At 41.3% G+C, this 21,446-nt stretch overlaps 1 protein-coding gene across 1 annotated transcript in view; it reads right to left on the reverse strand.

The window, feature by feature from the left end:
- Positions 1-21,366, reverse strand: part of LOC141540830 (uncharacterized) — a 46,434-nt gene extending 25,068 nt beyond the window's left edge. The window contains exons 1-6 of the mRNA XM_074264773.1: positions 21,307-21,366; positions 18,585-21,071; positions 15,149-15,333; positions 12,809-12,956; positions 6,989-7,141; positions 6,830-6,888 (exon numbers count right to left, since the gene is read on the reverse strand). Of these exons, the coding sequence (XP_074120874.1) occupies positions 15,310-15,333; positions 18,585-21,071; positions 21,307-21,366 (2,571 nt within the window). The 3' untranslated portion in view covers positions 6,830-6,888; positions 6,989-7,141; positions 12,809-12,956; positions 15,149-15,309. The remainder of the gene's footprint in view (positions 1-6,829; positions 6,889-6,988; positions 7,142-12,808; positions 12,957-15,148; positions 15,334-18,584; positions 21,072-21,306) is intronic.
- Positions 21,367-21,446: the final 80 nt, after the last annotated feature.

The following is a 21,446-nucleotide window of genomic DNA, read 5'->3' on the forward strand; positions in this document are numbered from 1 at the left end:
CTACAATTCCTCTTTTGACAATTACACTTGCATTGCTTGATGGCTCCCTAATGGAATCTGAGGAGTTAGCTTAATCTCACCAGTATTATATCTATACAATATCTCCTTGGAAGAGGCTCCTTAATTCTGATGGACATGGCTCTTTTCAACAATGAGGTGATTCAGGCCAATTCCAATAGACTTGTGTTGGAGAAAGCCATCTGCATCCAGAGAGAGGACTGTGAGGACCAAATGTGGATCACAACATAGTATTTTCACCTTTTTTTTGTTGTTGTTGTTTGCTTTTTGTTTTCTTATTATTTTTCCTTTTTGATCTGATTTTTCTTATGCAACATAATTGTGGAAATTTGTATACATGGATTATACATATTTAATATATATTGGATTACTTTTTGAATAAGGCAGGGGATGGGAGAAAGGAGGGAAAAAAATTTGGAACACAAGGTTTTACAAAGAAGAATGTTGAATACTATCTATGCATGTATATATTTGGGGGGCTTCAAAATAATCCTATGTATTATTAGTACTATCTTTTTAAAATTATTATTATTTATTAAAGCTTTTTATTTTCAAAACATGCATAATTTTTAACATTTACCCTTGTAAAACCTTATGTTCCAAAATTATTTTCCCTTCCTTCCCTCACCCCTTGCCCTAGATGGCAAAAATCTAATATAGTTAAACATATGCAATTCTTTTATATATATTTCCACGATTATCATATACATATATTTTAAAAACAAAAGGCTAAAAATGTTTTTTTAATTAAAAAAATAAAAAAAGAAGAGGATTCTTGTCAATTTTATGTCAATTGTGTTTTCTAGAGGATTGCCATCTTCTGACATTGTCCTCAAATTCAGGGAGACAAGTTTTATTTGGGATCAACAATCTGCAGGGCCATGTGTTCCTATTGTGTGCCATCTATTTTTCTCTCCAGGTATAAGACATTGTACTTTTAAGATAGGAAGGTTATAGGAAAATATATAGAATTCAGGAATACCTGCATCTGAATCCTGTCTCTAAGGGTTTTTAGTTCTGTGATTATGAGTTCACTGAACCACTCTGAACCTCAGTTTCTTTATTTGTAAAATGAGAATAATCATACCTATAGAACCCACCTCATAACATTATAATGGCAGGCAGCTGGATGGTGCAGTGGGTAGAGTACCTATCCTGGAACCAGGAAAATCTGAGCTCAAATTTAGCCTCAGACATTTATTAGCTATGTGAGCCTGTACAAATCACTTAACTGCCTGGGTGAAAAAATAAGATTATAATGATCTTCAAATGAGATGATGAATGCATTCATTTCAAAGCACTTTAAAAGTGCTCTGCAAATTTTAATAGAGAACGTGTCAGTGTTTTGTTTCTGTTTTTGTTTTTTTGTTAACCTGGGATAGGGTGGAGGTGGGAGTCGCAGCAAAAAACCTGGGTTTGAATCCAGACTCTAATACTTGTTAGCTCTATTAACTATGAGTGTCATTCCACTTCTTTGAGAATCATTTTCCTCACATAAAAATACAAATTATTAATACATCACCTCTTTCATAGGTATTTTGTAACAAAAGATTAAATTTCAATATATTTTTAAAAGCTAAGCCTTTCAGTGTTCTTTCTCCATTTACATATCTTTCCATAGTTGACCTCATTCAGTATCCATAATCCAAGAAATGAGTAGAGGAAATATATCCTCATATTGATTGTGACAACTGTGTTGTCATCAAACTGTGATGTTTGAACAAATTTAGAAATGAAAGAGCTGTGGATGGATGCAGGGGTTTCCAGGATACTTTTGTTTTTTTAATCTATGGATACATTGTCTATTTTCTTAATTACAAGTTGCTCTACAAAGTTTGTTCCTGTTACAAAGTCTTATCAGAACTGCATTTTCTTTTCTTGAAATTGGAACTATCTAGGAAAATTTAGGATGTCTGGTCATTGCAACTAAGAAAAGGGAATAAAAGAAAAAAATTCTCCCCTGCCATATTTGTTTCACCTATTGATTTGCCTGTTGTATGTAAGCACTACCCAGCCTGGAAAGGTCCTAAGGGAATTAAAAAAGAAGGGTTTTTCGGGTTGGCTTGATGCCTTTAAAAGTCCTTGCACTATGTCCCTTAGTGTTCAGTTACCCATAGATTCTATAGAATCAGGGTAAAAAGAGCTTTCATTTTCAATTGAGATTTATAAGGTGCTGAAGAAAAAATAAGAGTATCCTCTGTTTTAGGGGAAAATCTGCCAGACACAACTTTTATCCTCCTAATCCAAGTTTCGTAGTTTACAGGATTTTCTCCCAATTACATGTAAAGACAATTTTTAACATTCATTTTTTTTTTAAGTTCCAAATTTTCACCCTCCTTCAATAAAATGGTAAGCAATTTGAAATGGGTTATATATGTGCAATGCAAGTAATTCTAGTTTAGAGATTGACATCCAGATTGACCTAAATTTCCTCTTATTGATTTAAAACATTCTGAAGTAACACTTCTAGGAATCTTGACCAAGGAAAGAGTCAGATTATTACTTCCCATTTACAGTACATACATCTTTTATGAACACAGTTATTTATATGTTGTCTCCCCCATTAGAACACCTAAAGGCAGGAGACAGATTTTTGCCTATCTTTTGATGGCCAGTACTAACCACAACACCTGGCATATAATACATTTTAATAAATAATAATAGTAATAAATAGCACTTACAAAGGGAAAGTTAGGTGGTACAATGGATAGAGCACCAGGGCTAAAGTCAGGAAGACCTGAGTTCAAATCTAGACTCTTACTAGCTGGGTGACCCTGTTTGCCTTAGTTTCTTCATCTGTCAAAAGAGCTGGAGAAAGAAATGGCAAATTGCTCCAGTATCTTTGACAAGGAAACCCCAAATGGTGTCATGAAGAGTTTCACATGACTGAAACTACACAACAACGATAACAAAAAACCTTATTAGCACTTCAAGGTTTGCAAAATTTACAAATTTTTACTTTACAAATATTACCACAGGATCAAATGAGATTAAAATTGTAAAACATTTTAGCAGAGTCCCTGGCATATAGAAATACTATAGAAATATCACCAACATCATCACCTTCATCTCATTTGATCTTTACACCTTGGGAGATAGGTTCTATTATTTACTCATTTTACAGATGAGAAATCTGAAGCAGACTGGGGTCAAATGACTTTCTTCAGGGTCACACAGGTAATTAAGTGTCCTAGGTAGGATTTGACCCCTGGTCTTCCTTACCCCATATCCAGCTCTCTATCCATATTCACCTAGCTACAAATAAATGCAGGTTAACAGAAGGAATATGATAAAATGCTGTATTTACATTTGATCTAATCTAATAGAACTAATAATCACTTAATCTTTCCAGAATGCTCCTAGGGGAATCTAGCTCCAAAAATCACACACCCAGCTAAGACCATTTTCTTCAAGGACACTCCTTTAGGAAGTCCCCTGAGACTAGAAATAATCTAAGGAACCTCCTCTCTCACACCAACACTGAAATTCCTTCCTAGAAATGCAGAAAGTAAAGATTTGGCCTTAAATGGGGCACAACCCTAATCCCTTCCGGGGATAGGAGAAAGCTATGACTGAATCAAAGGTAGTTCTAATTGCTCTTTTGATTATCACCCTTAATTCATTTTCCTGGTCCTTAGTTTTTGTTTTTAAGAGGAAAGAGGAGTGGGCAGGAAATTAGGTCTAAGAAAAGCAGGAAGTAGTGGAAGGCATTGTTTCTTACATTGTTGTTATTGTTGTTTTTAAGTACTTATAAACTTTCCTTCCTCCAAGCTAGGCTAGAACTTAGATCAGAGAAATATTAATTTCTTAAAATTTTCACTTGAACCAAAACGTTTTTAATAGGTATGGTGGAAGTACACTCTAGAGATGAAATCTGTGGAACACTATATGTATGGAAGGGGAAAGATACCCATTAGAGCTGAAATCTAGAGGGCTGCAGAGACCATTCAACAATTGTTTATTAAGGGTCTACTGTGCTCCAGGCACTAGTCTAGGCTCAGAGTATACAAAGACAAAAATTAAGTAGTCCAAGCCTTCAAGGAACTTAATCACACTGGCCCCCAATTAGTAAAAGTAGAAAGGAAATCTTTGGAAGAGAAAGACTCTAGTTCCTGGGAGAAAGTTCACATAGTAAAGTCTAAAAGAATTCATTAAACCCTTGTTTATTTTGTTTTATAATTGTTATTTGTGTCCAACTCCCTAAGACCCTATCTAGAATTTTCTTCACAAAGATATTGGAGTGGTTTGCCATTTCCTTCTCCAGTTCACTTTTACAAATGAGGAAACTGAGTAAAATAAGATTAAGTGACTTCTTCAGGATCAAACAGCTAGTAAGTGTCTCAGGCCATATTTGAACTTCAGTCTTCCTGACTCTAGGCCCACGAATCTATTCACTGTGCTATTTAACTATTCTACTAACTTCTACTAAAAGCTGGGGAAACAAAGTAAAAGACAAAGGGCAGTCCTTGTCTTCGAAGACCTCATTTTTGAATGGGAAAATTGCATGGGAGTAAATAACTCTTGCTCTGAGTCTTGAAGGAAAGAAGGGATTCTAAGAGGGCTGGAGGTGAGGAAGAACTACATCATGGGATTGGGGGATCAGTACGATAGCAGAGAGGGAACATTTTGTGTGAAGAATGGCAAGTAGGGGCCAAATCTGGCTTTATCACAGATTCCAGGAAGGGGTGCTATGTGAAGTAAGCCTGGCAGGGTAATCTGGCACCAGATTGAAAGAGGCTGTAAAAATCTTATGGAGAAGTTCATATTTCATTCTAGAGCCTTTATCAAGAGGAAGCAGTTGGAGGTTTTGGAGCCAGGGAGTGATGTGATCACTTTTGCTTTAGGAATATCACTTTGGCTACTCTATGGGAAAAGGATTGTAGAGAGCAGAGGCTGGAACCGAGACAACAATCAGGAGATTATTTCCAAAGCGCTAGTGAAAATGAACTAAAGTCATACTATAGGAATGGAGACTGATGGGAGATATTTTGTGGCAGTAGAAGCACAAGACATGGTGACTGGTTGAGTGTGATGGAAGAAAGATTGGAAAGCATAAATCAGTCGGTTAAGTCAAATAGCACTTATTAAAGTATTTATTCTGTGCCAGGCAAAGGCAGTTTTTCTCAATGCTTACTTTCTCCTTTCTTTTTTAGTCTATTACAAGGAACTGCCAACAGGGAAAGAGACAGACAGACAGACACGGAGAGACAAAGACACAGATCCCGAGAAAAAAGGCAGAGACAGAGAAAAAGACTCAACAAATATTTATTAAGCACTTATTATGTGTCATGCCCTATGTTTAGTTAGGTCTGGGGACACAAAATTAGTGATACTGGCCTTCTTGTTATTCTAGAAACAAGGCATTTTGGTCCCTTCTTCCCCCCTTTATCTCCCCAAAAACTCTCCCTTATTTATACTTCCTAGATTTCCTGGTTCCCCAGCCCTTTTTAATTTTAGTGCCTTTCCTCATTTAATTTTTTTCCTTTTTTATTCAATATATGGCTTATTTGTACATATTTGTTTGCTTGCCTCCCTCTTTAAACTGTAAACTTCTCTAAGGCAGGGACCATTTTTTGCTTCTTTTTGTATCCTCAGAATTTAGCACAATACCTGGCACATTGTAAGCACATGATATTTATTGATTAAAAAAACAACACCACAGTACCTATTCTTTCTCTCTCTCTCTCTTTTTTTTTTCTGAGGCTGGGGTTAAGTGACTTGCCCAGGGTCACACAGCTAAGAAGTGTTAAGTGTCTGAGACCAGATTTGAACTCTGATCACCACCTAGCTGCCCCACCACAGTACCTATTCTCAAGAACTTCACTATTTAATGGGGGGGAGAAGGAACTACATGTACACAACAAATGAGTTATAGAAAAGATAAATTTAAGAAAAAGGAAGGCATTAAGATTAAAACTGAAAAAAGATTTCTTGCAGAGGGTGGGACTTTAGATAAATCTTAGAGAGAGAGCTGATGGGACCAATGAAAATGCTGATAATTGCTTTAATGCAGCAGAGGCACTCTACACTCTATCCAACCCAGGTGATTTGAAGAATGGTGGGCCTGTGACAGAAACAGGACATCAAAGAGGGGACAGTGGGGGAGGGGAGAGATAAGAAGCAATTTAGGGCTTAGAATAGAAGATTTAGACCTGGAAGGAGATTTTAAAATTCAAGTTTACATCCCACATTTTACAGATAAGGAAATAGAAATCCAGAAAGGTTTCTGTGATTGCCCAGAGTCACACATTTAGTCAACTATGTCCAAAGGACAATGGGTGATGGAGAATAGAACTCAGGACAGAGACTAGTCCTGGATTTATAAATCTTGGAGTCCTGAGCATAGAGATTGATTCATGGGAGTTGAGAAATCACCAAGGGAGCATGAAAACAGGAGAGAAGCTAGACCCATGATAGACCCCCAGTGTATACCCATGCATTTGTTCTGGTCCCTTTTGTTTTTATTTTTCTCTTTCTCGATAATTGACTCCAATTAAATTTAAATAGCAGTCATTTCTGCTTTGACCAAAAATCCTGAGGGTCTTACTCTCCCAGATTCATTTATTTATTTAAGAAAAAAAACTGGGGGGCTAGGTGAAGGGAGAGATTCTTTGCCTCAATTGCTACCTCACCTGAAACATTGAATGGGTGCAACCTCAGTCAAACTGAGACCTATTAAAGACTTAATTTTAAAAGGCTAAGGTGTCCCATTGCACCTAGGGCCATCTCCAGTAATCTAGACTGTATCTGGCCACTGGACCCAGGTGGTTCCTGAGTGGAAAGTGAGGCAAATGACTTTGCACAATCCTACCTTGCTTCAATCCAATTCACTTGCACATAATGGAATCACCTCCCAGATGTCATGGAACTCTTCAAGAATAAAGGACAAACAACAATAGTGAAGACAGATTGTTTCAGACAAAGAGATTGAAAAAAATTGATCAAGTCAGGCAGTAAACATTTATCTTACCTATTACTATGGGTTGATAGAAAACAAAGCAGAATAGAAGTCAGTAAGACTCATCTTCCTCAATTCAAATCTGATCTCAGACATTTACAAGGGATGTGACCGAAGCAAGTCAATTATTCTTGTTTACTTCATTTTCTTTATCTGTCAAATGATCTGAAGAAGGAAATGGTAAACCATTTCAGTATCGTAGCCAAGAAAACCCCAAGGAGGATCACAAAGAATTGGATATGACTGAAAAACAAAATTATGTGCCACATGTTTAACTTCTATCTGATTGCTTACTATCTTGGGAAGGGGAGGAGGGAGGGAGAAACATTTAGAACACACGATTTTTCAAAAGTGAATATTGAAAACCATATTTGCATGTATTGGAAAAATAAAATATTATCATAATTTTTAAAAGTTACTAATAATCTCAAAAAAATTCTGTGCCAGATACTGTGCTAGCCTTTCTTATAATTCTATTGAGTGGAAATAAAACATAACAATTGTACAGACATAGTTAAGCAGGCTTTTTATTTTTAATATCATGAAATGTTGTAGAAGTTATTTATTGTCCTTTGATTAGAGATATCTGCAGCTTTTTCTAAATGGTTGCTTTAACCCTGCTGCTTTAAAGTAGATAAAGATACAAAAAAGATACAAAAGGGGAACTAGGTGTTACAAGTGGAAGATAAGAATATGGAGCCTAGGGATGCAAAAAAATAAAAAACTGTGCCTGCCTTCAATGAGTTTACAATCTAAAGAGAGGATAATTTACATCTTGAATTGAACTATCCCAGAGAGTAAAATAAAATGGTGGAATTCCAGAGAGAAGTTGAGTTAGACTGGATCCTCCAGATTGGGCTATTGGGCCCCTCCTAGAAATCCTTTCTAGCATGGGTTCAATAATCTCCCCTAATCACTAAGGTCTCTTTCAACTTGCAAATCCTCTGATCCTGACTGTGATACAGGCAATTCAATGTTTGCCACACAATGACTGAAAGTATAACTGATGACGCCCTGTTCATTTTATAGGCTCAAGTGAGAGGACACATAAAGCATTTTGCAAATCTTAAAGTGCTATAGAAATGCTAGCTATTATTGTTGTTGCTGAGTCATGTCTGACTCTCCATGATCCCATTTGGGACTTTCTTGGCAAAGATACTGTAGTGATTTGCCATTTCCTTCACCAGATTATTTTACAGGGGAGGAAACTGAGGCAAACAAGATTAAGCAACTTGCTTAGATGAACAGACAACTGTGAGTTTAGTGTTTGAGTCTTGGGAATAAAGAAGGGTAATAAAAAACTCACTTGTCAACATGTTTTAGACTAAATGTCATTGTCCAGTGACTTCAGTCTTGTGCAGTTAACTCTTTGTGACCCTGTTTGGGATATTCTTTTATATAATTATTATTATTCCTTTTTTTTTTTTTTCCTGAGGCTGGGGTTAAGTGACTTGCTCAGGGTCACACAGCTAGGAAGTGTTAAGTGTCTGAGATCAAATTTGAACTCGGGTCCTCCTGAATTCAAGGCTGGTGCTCTATCCACTGCGCTACCTAGCTGCCCTTTATAAAATTATTTTTTAAAACTATTATACATATACATTAATTTTTTGCAGATTTCCATATGATTCATGTTGAGGGGAAACAATCAGGACTGTTAGGATTACTAAGTGAGAACTCAGGTTGTCTGGATGGTGACAAGGTGAGAATTCAGGTTTTCTGGACAATTACAAGGTGAGAACTCAGGTTGACTTGATAGAGGGGGCAAGCTCATTGGCTGGGGTGGTTCTTCCCAGAAGCCCTTGCATTATCCCACGCCCATTCTCTGGGAGGATAAAAGAGACATGCAGATCGGCCTGGAGAAGGATAAGAGCTGGAGGAGATTCAGAGCCAGGATTCAAGAAGAAAGACTCTGCATTGCATCAGGCTTGACGGGGCTCTCTGCAGGAAGGGAAGTCACTTCTAAGGACAAGAGTTAACAGAAACTGCCTGGAGACAACAGTTCACTACAAGAAGAAGAATCTGTCTGAGAGATTTGAGTAGACACAGCAGATCTCTTCCCAGAGATATGAGCAAATTGCTAAGGCTGCAATAAAAGCTTGGGGTGTCCTTCCTGGACAGAAAGATCGTGGAGAGGCTTTCACTAAAATACAGCAAGGTCCCAATGAACCTTTTGCAGATTTTGTGGGACGTTTGCAAACTGCTGTCAAAAGAACTATTGGAGAAAATTCAGCTACAGAAATAATGACCAGACATCTGGCTAAGGAAAATGCCAACGAGATTTGCAAAAGAATTATATGGGGATTAGACAAAGATGCTCCTTTAGAGGAGATCATAAGACGCTGTGCTACAGTGGGAACAAATGCTTTTTACACCCGGACAATGATGAATGTGGAAAGACAGGGTCCCTCATGGCAAGGGCCTTCTAGAGAAACTCGGCGATGTTTTCAATGTGGAAAAATTGGGCATCTAAGAGCTCAGTGTAGATATGGAGATACAGTGAGAAGACTGGGTGAGAGAAGAAGAGAATGGGCGTGGGATAATGCAAGGGCTTCTGGGAAGAACCACCCCAGCCAATGAGCTTGCCCCCTCTATCAAGTCAACCTGAGTTCTCACCTTGTAATTGTCCAGAAAACCTGAATTCTCACCTTGTCACTGTCCAGACAACCTGAGTTCTCACTTAGTAATCCTAACACAGGACAAAAGAGAAAAACCACAAGAAAAAAAGTGAAATAGCATGTTTCAATCTGCATTGAGTCTCCATAGCTCTCTGTCTGCATGTGGATGGAATTTTCCAATCAAACTTTATTGGAATTGCCTTGGATCACTGAATTGCTGAGAAGAGCTAAGTCTATTATAGTTGAACATCATACAATCTTGTTGCTATGTACAATGTTTTCATGGTTCTATTTGCTTCACTCAGCATCAGTTCATGTAAATATTTCCAGACTTTTCTAAAATCAATTATTCATCAATTTGTATAGAACAATATTCCATAACATTCACATACCACAACTTATTCAGCCATTCCCCAACTGATGGGCATCCACTCAGTTTCTAGTTCTTTTTACACTTAATCCCCTCAAGTACCTTACAGTCTATTAACACTGACCTCTTTGCCATTGTTCCTCACGAAAATAATTCCAGAATTTTTATTGGCTATCTTTCATACCTGCAATTCTCTCCATAATCTGCATCTCCTGTTTTTCTTGGCTCCTTTCAAGTCTCAGCTAAAGTTTAACTTCTGTAAAAAGTCTTTCCCGGTGCTTCTTAATCTTCATGCTTTATCTCCTAGATTACCATCTCTTAGATTATATTACTTTGTAAATATCTTTCTGGAAATGATTGTTTTCATGTTCTTCCCCATTAACCTGTGAACTCCTAGACATCAGGGATTATTTTAGGCCTTTGCCTCTCCAGGTCTAACTCCATGATTGGCAAATAGTAGGCACTTAATCAATCATTATTGACTTGATCAGATGTTTAAGTCCCACAAATTGGATGTATGGTATGGTATAAAGAATACTGGATTTAGAGTCAGGCACTGTGGGTCTGGGTCATGGATCATAGACTTTCTGACTGATCTAGGTTCTATCTTCACATTGCTAGGATCATTTCTCATCTGTAAAATGAGGGGATTAATTTATGTGATCTCTCAATCTATAATGTTAAATCTATATATTAGAGAACAGAGGTAATAACCATCCCTCTGGCATCTGGATGAGGCCTGTGAGTCCATACTAAGAATAATGTTTTTAAATGCTTAAAATAAAATCCATAAGATTATAAAGGAAACCAATTATATTGAAATATAGTTATAGGGGTAGCCAGATGGTACAGTGGATAGGGTACTGGTTCTGAAGGCAGGAGGAATCTGAATTTCAATCTGGCCTCAAATATTTACTACTTATGTAATCCTGGCAAGTCACTTAACTCTGATTGCCTCCCCCTTCCCCCTAAAGAAAACCTAACCAAACAAAAATACAATTATAATTTGTCTAAGTTTATGGATCCCAGGTTAATAAGTATTTCTGCTATAGTGCTTGCTTCTAAGAGTATGATCTTAAGTAATTTGCCTAAGGTCACAAAAAGCTATGATAAACCTATATTTATTCATTTCCTATCTTGTGCTAGACAGTTGGAATAGAAAGAGAAAAAATTTATTTGATGTTAAGAAACCTCTCTCTGGGAAAATAGACAGACAGGAAAGAAATGGAGAAACTGAGAAAGAAGGAAACAAAGAGAATAAATGCAAAATAAATACAAGTATAGCCCCATCCCCCGGCTACTTTACCAATTTAACAATTATGAATTTTTAGGTTGGGTTCCCATAGTCAAACTACCCTGAAGTTTCAAGGTATCTTGAGTATGAGAGACTCCTACTATAGCTGTGGACTATCATAGCTCTCAAAGGTGTGGCCAGTTTTCAATTTGCCAATGGTAGTTGTCCATTCTAATTCAATCAAGGACATTTTTCACTTTTTATAGAGATGTAGGGCTTACACAAATCCTCCTTAATATGCTTCTTACTTCCTGGGATTACATCCTAGACTGGAAGATTGGTCAGAGATTTCCCTACATAGGGTAATTTAAGGAGAAAGAGCATAAAGAATGGTTTTGTGTAAAAAATGAACTTAATTCTGAAGGAAGCAAGTTGTTCTACTGCTCTGAGATGAGAAGGAAGTGAATCACAGACACAGGGGACAGCCTATGCCAATGTAGAGTGATGAGAGATGTACAAGGTGATGATATTCATGTGATGAGAAGAAGCATTTGAAAGCACATAATGTAACCCTAAAACACATATATCAGTGTAAGGTTTTTTTCATTATTCTCAGGATCCTCATTGTCTCGTCTCAAAGACATTTAGAGTGCCCTAAGAACTGGGAATGTTTGTGTCTTTCTTTGAGCATCATCTCTCAAGTGTACTTCCTTACAAGGGCTCTGTAGAATCTTCCGGTGTCTGCCCAGGGATGCCTGTAAAGGTCTTTTAAGAAATTTTTTCAAACCTTCTCCTGGTTGTGCAATGGAAATGAACATGTACGATGCTAACAAAACCAGCTCCACTTAGATGGCAGTTTAATAAAAAATCCTTCTGCACAATAGCCCAATGACACAAATATTGCAGTCAATATTATCCCCACCTTACACATTGAGGAAACAGGCTTAAAGGGGGAAAAGGATGTGCCCAACCTAGAGAGCCAGTAAAAAGAGGCACTGGAATTTGAATGCAGTTTTCTGTTTCTAAATCTAGAGTTCTTTCCACTACACCAAACATATTCATTAGCCTTAAGGACACCCCTTTAAGGAGCTCAAAGACAGCTGAGTGTAGATCCAAACCCTTCCCTGGTCTAGATCATTTCTCTACTAAAGCTATTTGCTCACCCAACCTTCTCCCTGGGAGTAGTGATATAGAGCTCAGAAATATCTTATTTTAAGCTAAAATTTTTTAGAGATTTTTTAGACTTTTAGAGATCATCTAATTTAACCCCTCAATTTGTAGCCAAGGAAATTCTGTTCCAAAGAGGAGAAAAGGTTTATCTAAAAGAAATGATTTATCACAAGAAGTCAGTTAGCAATCCTAAGACTAAGAGACATGACAGAAGTTCTCAATTTCTCTTTCACATCTCTGTCTGTCTCTGTTTCTTCTCTCTCTCTCTCTCTCTCTCTCTCTCTCTCTCTCTCTCTCTCTCTCTCTCTCATCTCTCTCTGTCTCTCACATACACACACACACACACACACACACACACACACACACACACACATCCTAGAAACAGTCCTAGGCATCACATAGTTCCCAAGGTAGATAATCAAACTAATCTCTAATAATCATACCTAGTTACCATAAGTGGAGCTGTCAAGTGGCTCAGTAGATAGAGTGCTGTTCTTGAAGTCAGGAACACTCATCTTCAAATTTGGCCTTATTAGCTGTTAACCCTGGACAAGTCACTTGTTTGTCTCAGTTCCTCATTTGTAAAATGAGCTGGAGAAGGAAATGGTGGATCACTTCAATATTTTTGTTAAGAACACTTCAACTGGGGTCATGAAAAGTTGCAGATAACTGAAATAACCGAACAATAGCAAAAGTAACCTAATAAGGCATAATTATAATTATCACAGTGATATGAGGGAACATGATTTGTGGTGCCAGTGACTTTAAAAACATTTAGATCATCTTCAAGTGTCTTTCCCATTGCCAGTGAACAATGAGAAATTGCCCTTGTAACAATGAATAAAAAAGAAAGAGGGGGAGAAAACCAATTCAACAAAACTGAGTCTGACAGTATGTGTAATGTTCTGTATGCACAGTCCCCTGCCACTGCAAAGAGGGCTTTGATGATATTTGATACCAAATTCAGACTGAGGTGGTGGGCAGTACCCAGGGCCTCTCACTCCTGTTATCTGACTCCAAGCCTCCTTCTCTCTTTCCTTCCCAGAGATACCCCCAACCAGTCCCAGGAAGAACTAAGAGTTTGATTGGGTGGCTTGTGCTCTTTCTTTGGCATGAGGAAGAAACTGGCTGTGTGAGGAGGAGGCATCACATTGCCTGCTGCTCCCCCCTTATGTTTCAGCAATAGTTAACTCCTGCCCCTCCTTTCCCCTCCTTCCTCCCACTACCTGCTCTCCATAAGACTGTAGTTTCTATAGAGATCAGATTTTTAAGTAGTGGGGGAAAGGGGAAGGATGCAAAAGAAATAAGGGTGACCAAGTGCAACAAACTGCAGGGTAAACATGAAGAACTCTTTATCCTTCTACATTTTTCTCTCTACATGTATCATATTCTTTACATCTCTTCTTTCCATATGATCCTCTATCTCTTTAACTCCCTAGTTCTTTCTATAGCATACTTTTTATATCTCTACATCAGAAACATCATATACATATATCATATACATCAGAAATGCAGACATATTCATTCTTCCTCCCTCTCTGACTTAAAAAATTCCCTCAATTTCCCTAAAGCAGAGTGTCCTTCCTGGAAAACTCTTATGCTATTCATTCATATACAGCTAATTCAGATATTCTGAGAGAACAGGAGATTAGCCAAAAAATGGAACCCAATCCCTAAGACCTTTCTGGTCATTCAACTTTTTTTCTGTGTTGACGTCATCCTTTCTTTGGCTTCCTGCTTTTTTTTTTTTAAACTATTATTTCAAACTTTTTAGTTTAAAAAAGAAACTCAAGATAAAAGAAAATCTGTGTCTCTGTGTGTGTATGTGAGAGAGAGAGAGAGACAGACAGACAGACACAGACAGAGACACAGAGAGAGGGAGAGAGGGAGGAAGGGAGGGAGGGAGGAAGGGAAGAAGGTTGGGGCCCTGGAAAGGAAGACTCAGACATAGGAACTGAGTTTTAGAACATTTACAAAGTAGACCCAAGGAATCTACAGCCTAGATAAATCTAGGCCTAGATAAATACATCACAAAGTACAAAAGTCACTTGACCTAAATCTCTTTCTTCTGGGCAAGATGGAGAGATATGAGCTATATAAAAGTATAGTTAGATGATTCCATAGTTGACTGAATGACCACACTCAGAGTATTGCCTAGTGAATAGATAACTTGAAGGGAGTTTTCTATGGTATGATTCTAGTTCTGACTTCAGCCCCATATAATCAACATTTTTTTTTTAACCAATGTTTTACCAATTTAGAGATGATATAAAATTGGACAGAATCAGTATTTCAGAAAAAAAAAATGTCACTACAAACTAGAAAAATAAGGCAAATGTGATGAGATGAAATGTATTAGGATAAAGCAAAGTCTTGAACTGAGGGTTCAAAATATCAACTTCATTGAGTACAAGACCACAAGACTTTTGGGGGTGGGTAGATGGGGACAAGAGAAGGGAAAAGCACACTGTGAGAAAGAAATTTCTTCAGAAAGAACTCAATGTGTGAATCAACATTGTTACAGGTAGTTGGAAACAAATGTAATCTTAAATTTCATAATAGAGATTTGGTGTTCAGAATATTACCTTCCAAGTCACACCATTGCACTGCTGGGCAGTTCTAATTGTTAGAAAGTTCTTCCTCACTCTGAGCAAAAATCCGCTTTCTTCCAACTTTTATCTACTTAACCTAGCTTTCCCTTGCTGAGACAGATAAAAAATACATCTAATTCCAATTCCATTTGACAGCTCTTTGAATACTTGAAGTCAGCTATCATATCTCACCTGTCTTTTCTTCTCCAGGCTAAACTTTAACAAATCCTTATATTTATTGAAGTTTCAATTTCTCTCAACATCTTGATCTTTTCCTCTAGTGAAATTTCATCTGTAGGGGAGGAGCAGGAGACAATGGACTGATCATTTCTCCTGATGAAGGAATGACTCTTCTATTTATCAATGGTAGGTTCTCTCTGAAAGACAGAACACAGAACTGAGTTGGGAGTCCCAAATTTTGCTTATAACTTGCTAATAACTTGCTCTGTGGACCCTGAATGATTATTTCACTTCTCTGCCTTTTGTTCTGAGCAATAAAGGAATTGGTTTTTATGGTCTCTGAGGATTTCTACTTAAAATTTTGTCCTGGTAAAAGCACTTCACTGGTATAAGGGTGTCATCAGAAAGTGGTCTTTCATGTTCCCACATCCCATGATTCTACGACTACAGTGGGGATAAGAACTCTGACTTTCAATTTTGTTTTCTTTCCCCTGGATCACACTGCATTAGGAGAAGCTGAGAGTGATAAATTCTCAAGTATTAGGGGTTGGATTTAGCTCCCTCTCCTTGGTTTCTCCTCCCCCAAGCAGTGAGTAGGTAGATAGGTAGGAAGAAAAGCCATTGTTTACATCCCTTAGATAAAGTAAAGTGATTTCTCATCAATATTTTTCTATTTCAAAAACTTCTAGGAATTCATGGGCTTCTATAAAGGGTCCCCTCCCCTTCCCAGCTGGGATATGACCTGTGAATAGAAATGAGGGTGAAAGAGGTCCACAACTCAGAGAGACAAAGGAGCGATTGATACTGGGTTCTGGCACCCCCTATTGCCTGGCACCATGCCCTTGGTAGTAGCAGGTGTCACCTTAGCAGGGGGAAAACTTGATGATAGGGCAGCATGGATAGTATATCAGGGGGCAAGGGAAGGCAAGACAAGGAAAGCTCCAGAGAAGAAGAAGCCAAAGAGACAGAGTAGCAAAATCAGGGGACATAACAGGGAGGGATTTTTCATCCTAATATTAGGCATACAGTAGGAACTAGATAAGGACTTGTTGAATGGAAAGTAACATCCTGTTCAACTCTAAAATTCCAAAAGTTGAAGGTGGATCTGGTAAACCACTGCAGGAGGTTGGATACCAGTCTGGAGGCTCTGAGCACTTGAGCATTGGTGCATGGCAAGGGGGCACACTTCCCCTCACCTCCTTCTCATTGGCATGCAATTGGTACACTGCACTGCTCCAGCCCAGTGACCAGTGCTGGTCAGGTGGGTGTGCCGGGGGGGGGGGGGGGGGGGGGGGGGGGGGCCTTCAACTCGTGCCTTCACCACCCCAAAAGGCAACCTTTCATTCAGGTCTGGCTGTCCCGGTTCGGTGGGAAAATCAAGAAACTGGACTTTTTTTCCTGGTATCCTGGGCCCTCTTCTAAAGCCCTGAGAGAAGATGAAGCTGGTGTACCTGGCTGATAAGTTCCAGCCTCCCTTTCTCCCAGGATTTCTCCTGGGAAATCCTGAGTCAGACTCAGACAGACTGACAACTCAGACAGTTGCTTGTCTCCCCCTTCACCCCCCCAAACAAAACAAAACAAAACAAAAAACTGACACACACACACAAAACCACTAAGCATAAACCTTAGCCCGGGGGGAGGGGGAGGCAGCTTATAGGAGCTGCCCACGTCATTGCGGTGAGAGGTCACTGCGGTGAAAGACGGCGGGCTGGGTGGCGGCAGCTAGGGTGATGGCCAGGGGCGCAGGGAGGGAGGCTCCGCCCATGTCTCCATCTGTCTTGCTCTCAGATTCTCACTTGGCTGGTCTCCCTGCTGTGTTTCTCTAGCTGCCAATCTTCCCATCAAAGTGCCTCTCTGTCCACCAGGAATAGCCTGGGCTCAGGCATGGGGGTGGGGATTAGGTTGTAGGACGGGCAGTGGGCGGGGGTGATTAGGTGAAGACCCCCCAGTTCAGACTAGGCTTTCTTGTGAACTGTACCTCTGCATAATTCTATCAGGTTCTCTTCCAGCCTCCGTGGGGAGCAGAAAAGGGGTGCACCCCAGATTCTCTGAATGTTCCGTTTTTGCCCCTACCCCAACCCTTTCGGCCACTCGCACTGGCTAGGCGAGCAGCCGGTTTGGCCCACAGAGCCAAGACCAGTCCTAACCGTGCCAGGCGTGGAGCAGCGGAGCCCGAGACCTCCCACATCACCCCCACTCCCATCCCAACTTCGCTCTTCTGCCCCTCCTCGAAATCAGAACATCCCGAGTCGAAAAGAATAGAAGTGCAAGGAGTGGGAAGAGAGCAGAAGACCGTGGAGGGGGAACGGGTCCACTTGCCCCCGCCGCGTGCGTGCTCAGTCCCACGGACCGAGAGCCCGCATCGCTCCAGGAGACTTTGGCCTCGGACCGGCGGGGTCGCTGCCCCAGACTCGCCACGAGGTAAACAAGAAGGCGGAGCTGGAGCCCGAGAAAAGAGGAAGGCCCGGGGTGGAGTATGCAAGGGTGTGTGGGTGGGGGTGTTCGGTGTCTCTAGGAGTGGGCGTGGGTAGTTTAGGGTCAGACTCAGCTTCAGTTTCTGGATGCCGATTCTTGCATCTCCGGCCCCAACCAGGAATAGGGTCCTGGCCCCTCCCCCCTCCTCAGCGTCCGGCCCCTAGAGCGTAATTACAGGGGTAGTGGCCAGCCTGGCCGTAAAAGGGGGGATGAGATGGCGAGGGCGCTGGGGCCGAGTGGCAAAGGGAGCGGATCAGGATGGGGTTACAGCCTCCGACGCCCCGGCGTCTCGCCTTTCCCCGCAGGACACGCAGACGGGCAGGCCCACGTGCGGGCCCCACGCTGACACGCCGGGAGCGCTCTGTCCCTTCAGGGAGCAGGGAGCGAGACGGACCCGGCCCCGTGACTGTGACTGAGGCGTAAACAACCCCCCCCTTTCCTCCCAGATACTGATACGATGGGGTTGGTTTAAAGCCACAGGGGGAGGTAGACGCCAGACACCAAGAGAAACACTGACGTGAGACCACACACAGAGAGCTCTGTGCAGTCACCCCGTTAGGTGCACACATGTATGTGTACATATGTGTGTGACATCCCCCAGGAAGAGGACGCACAAACGACATTGCACCTTCGAAACTGCCATTAACTTTTCTGTTCTAATCTCAGCTATTCTCACTCATTCTCTTGTACATGCGCTCACAAGCTCACCTTTACATTCATAAGCCATATGCATACACATTCCCGAGCAAACACAAAATTAACACAACTGCAAGTCAAACATTTGCACATAAATACACAAAACCACATGCCAGAGGGACAGGCTTACACAAGCGCTCTCGTCTAGTTAACAATCACTATTGTGGTGAAACGACCGTACACATTCACACAGGAATATGCACATCCCGTTCCTAGCCCCGTGGCGCACAATAGGTGCTTAATAAATGCTTATAAATGACATCGAAAATGAACACACCTTCTCGTTCCTGATTGTAAGGCGGGCTACACGTACATACGATTCCTGGCATTTTAGGGATGACACAATCCCTTTCACAAAGCCAACATTGACAAACCTAAGAAAAACAAACAACTTCGTGTGAGAGAAGCCAGGAGGAGCAGTGACCCGGGCAGAGTCCGGGCTGGGGGGAGGGAAAGGAAAGGGAAAGGGAGAAAAAGAGGTAAGGAGGGATGTGGAAAGGAGGGAAAGGAGAAAAAGAGGTAAGGAGGGATGTGGAAAGGAGGGAAAGGAGAAAAAGAAGTAAGGAGGGATGTGGAAAGGAGGGGAAGGGAGAAAAAGGTAAGGGGGGAATGTGAAAGGAGGGAAAGGGAGAAAAAGGTAAGGGGGAATGTGGAAAGGAGGGGAAGGAGAAAAAGAAGTAAGGAGGGATGTGGAAAGGAGGGGAAGGAGAAAAAGAAGTAAGGAGGGATGTGGAAAGGAGGGAAAGGGAGAAAAAAGTAAGGGGGGAATGTGGAAAGGAGGGAAAGGGAGAAAAAGGTAAGGGGGGAATGTGGAAAGGAGTGAAAGGAGAAAAAGAAGTAAGGAGGGATGTGGAAAGGAGGGAAAGGGAGAAAAAGGTAAGGAGGGATGTGGAAAGGAGAAGGAAAAAAAGAAGTAAGGAGGGATGTGGAAAGGAGGGAAAGGGAGAAAAAGGTAAGGGGGGAATGTGGAAAGGAGGGAAAGGAGAAAAAGAAGTAAGGAGGGATGTGGAAAGGAGGGAAAGGAGAAAAAGAAGTAAGGAGGGATGTGGAAAGGAGGGAAAGGAGAAAAAGAAGTAAGGAGGGATGTGGAAAGGAGGGAAAGGAGAAAAAGAAGTAAGGAGGGATGTGGAAAGGAGGGAAAGGGAGAAAAAGGTAAGGGGGGAATGTGGAAAGGAGGGGAAGGAGAAAAAGAAGTAAGGAGGGATGTGGAAAGGAGGGGAAGGAGAAAAAGAAGTAAGGAGGGATGTGGAAAGGAGGGAAAGGAGAAAAAGAAGTAAGGAGGGATGTGGAAAGGAGGGGAAGGGAGAAAAAGGTAAGGGGGGAATGTGGAAAGGAGGGAAAGGAGAAAAAGAAGTAAGGAGGGATGTGGAAAGGAGGGGAAGGGAGAAAAAGAAGTAAGGAGGGATGTGGAAAGGAGGGAAAGGAGAAAAAGAAGTAAGGAGGGATGTGGAAAGGAGGGGAAGGGAGAAAAAGGTAAGGAGGGAATGTGGAAAGGAGGGAAAGGAGAAAAAGAAGTAAGGAGGGATGTGGAAAGGAGGGGAAGGGAGAAAAAGAAGTAAGGAGGGATGTGGAAAGGAGGGGAAGGGAGAAAAAGGTAAGGGGGGAATGTGGAAAGGAGGGAAAGGAGAAAAAGAAGTAAGGAGGGATGTGGAAAGGAGGGAAAGGAGAAAAAGAAGTAAGGAGGGATGTGGAAAGGAGGGGAAGGGAGAAAAAGGTAAGGGGGGAATGTGGAAAGGAGGGAAAGGAGAAAAAGAAGTAAGGAGGGATGTGGAAAGGAGGGGAAGGGAGAAAAAGAAGTAAGGAGGGATGTGGAAAGGAGGGGAAGGGAGAAAAAGAAGTAAGGAGGGATGTGGAAAGGAGGGGAAGGGAGAAAAAGAAGTAAGGAGGGATGTGGAAAGGAGGGAAAGGAGAAAAAGAAGTAAGGAGGGATGTGGAAAGGAGGGGAAGGGAGAAAAAGGTAAGGAGGGAATGTGGAAAGGAGGGAAAGGAGAAAAAGAAGTAAGGAGGGATGTGGAAAGGAGGGGAAGGGAGAAAAAGAAGTAAGGAGGGATGTGGAAAGGAGGGGAAGGGAGAAAAAGGTAAGGGGGGAATGTGGAAAGGAGGGAAAGGAGAAAAAGAAGTAAGGAGGGATGTGGAAAGGAGGGAAAGGAGAAAAAGAAGTAAGGAGGGATGTGGAAAGGAGGGGAAGGGAGAAAAAGGTAAGGGGGGAATGTGGAAAGGAGGGAAAGGAGAAAAAGAAGTAAGGAGGGATGTGGAAAGGAGGGGAAGGGAGAAAAAGAAGTAAGGAGGGATGTGGAAAGGAGGGGAAGGGAGAAAAAGAAGTAAGGAGGGATGTGGAAAGGAGGGGAAGGGAGAAAAAGAAGTAAGGAGGGATGTGGAAAGGAGGGGAAGGGAGAAAAAGAAGTAAGGAGGGATGTGGAAAGGAGGGGAAGGGAGAAAAAGAAGTAAGGAGGGATGTGGAAAGGAGGGGAAGGGAGAAAAAGAAGTAAGGAGGGATGTGGAAAGGAGGAGAAGGAGAAAAAGAAGTAAGGAGGGATGTGGAAAGGAGGGGAAGGGAGAAAAAGAAGTAAGGAGGGATGTGGAAAGGAGGGGAAGGGAGAAAAAGAAGTAAGGAGGGATGTGGAAAGGAGGGGAAGGGAGAAAAAGAAGTAAGGAGGGATGTGGAAAGGAGGAGAAGGAGAAAAAGAAGTAAGGAGGGATGTGGAAAGGAGGAGAAGGAGAAGAAGAAGTAAGGAGGGATGTGGAAAGGAGCATTTAACCCAGCCTAAAAGTCCTGGAGTTGTCATGTATTACACATCACATCTATGGCCAATCACAAAACAAAGGTGCCCAGAGACCCCGGCTTAGACAAAGCCTCCGTTTGCAGACACAAGCGAGCACACAGATGTGTTCACGCTCACACACACACACACACACACACACACACATTTGCCTCCGAGATAGTCACACACACACCAAGATTTGCCAGACACAGAAACGCAGACACACAAGATACCCACAAAGACATAAACAAACACGGAGACATGCGGAGATTCAGAGGCACACTGTGACCCCCGCATTCCCCAGCACACCCAAGCGCGCGCGCGCCAGCTCCTCAGGTTTCTCTCTTCTCCCCTGGGCCCGGAGCGCGGGGCGGGGC

The sequence above is a fragment of the Sminthopsis crassicaudata genome, chromosome 4, assembly GCF_048593235.1.
Source record: "Sminthopsis crassicaudata isolate SCR6 chromosome 4, ASM4859323v1, whole genome shotgun sequence".
NCBI lineage: Eukaryota > Metazoa > Chordata > Mammalia > Dasyuromorphia > Dasyuridae > Sminthopsis > Sminthopsis crassicaudata.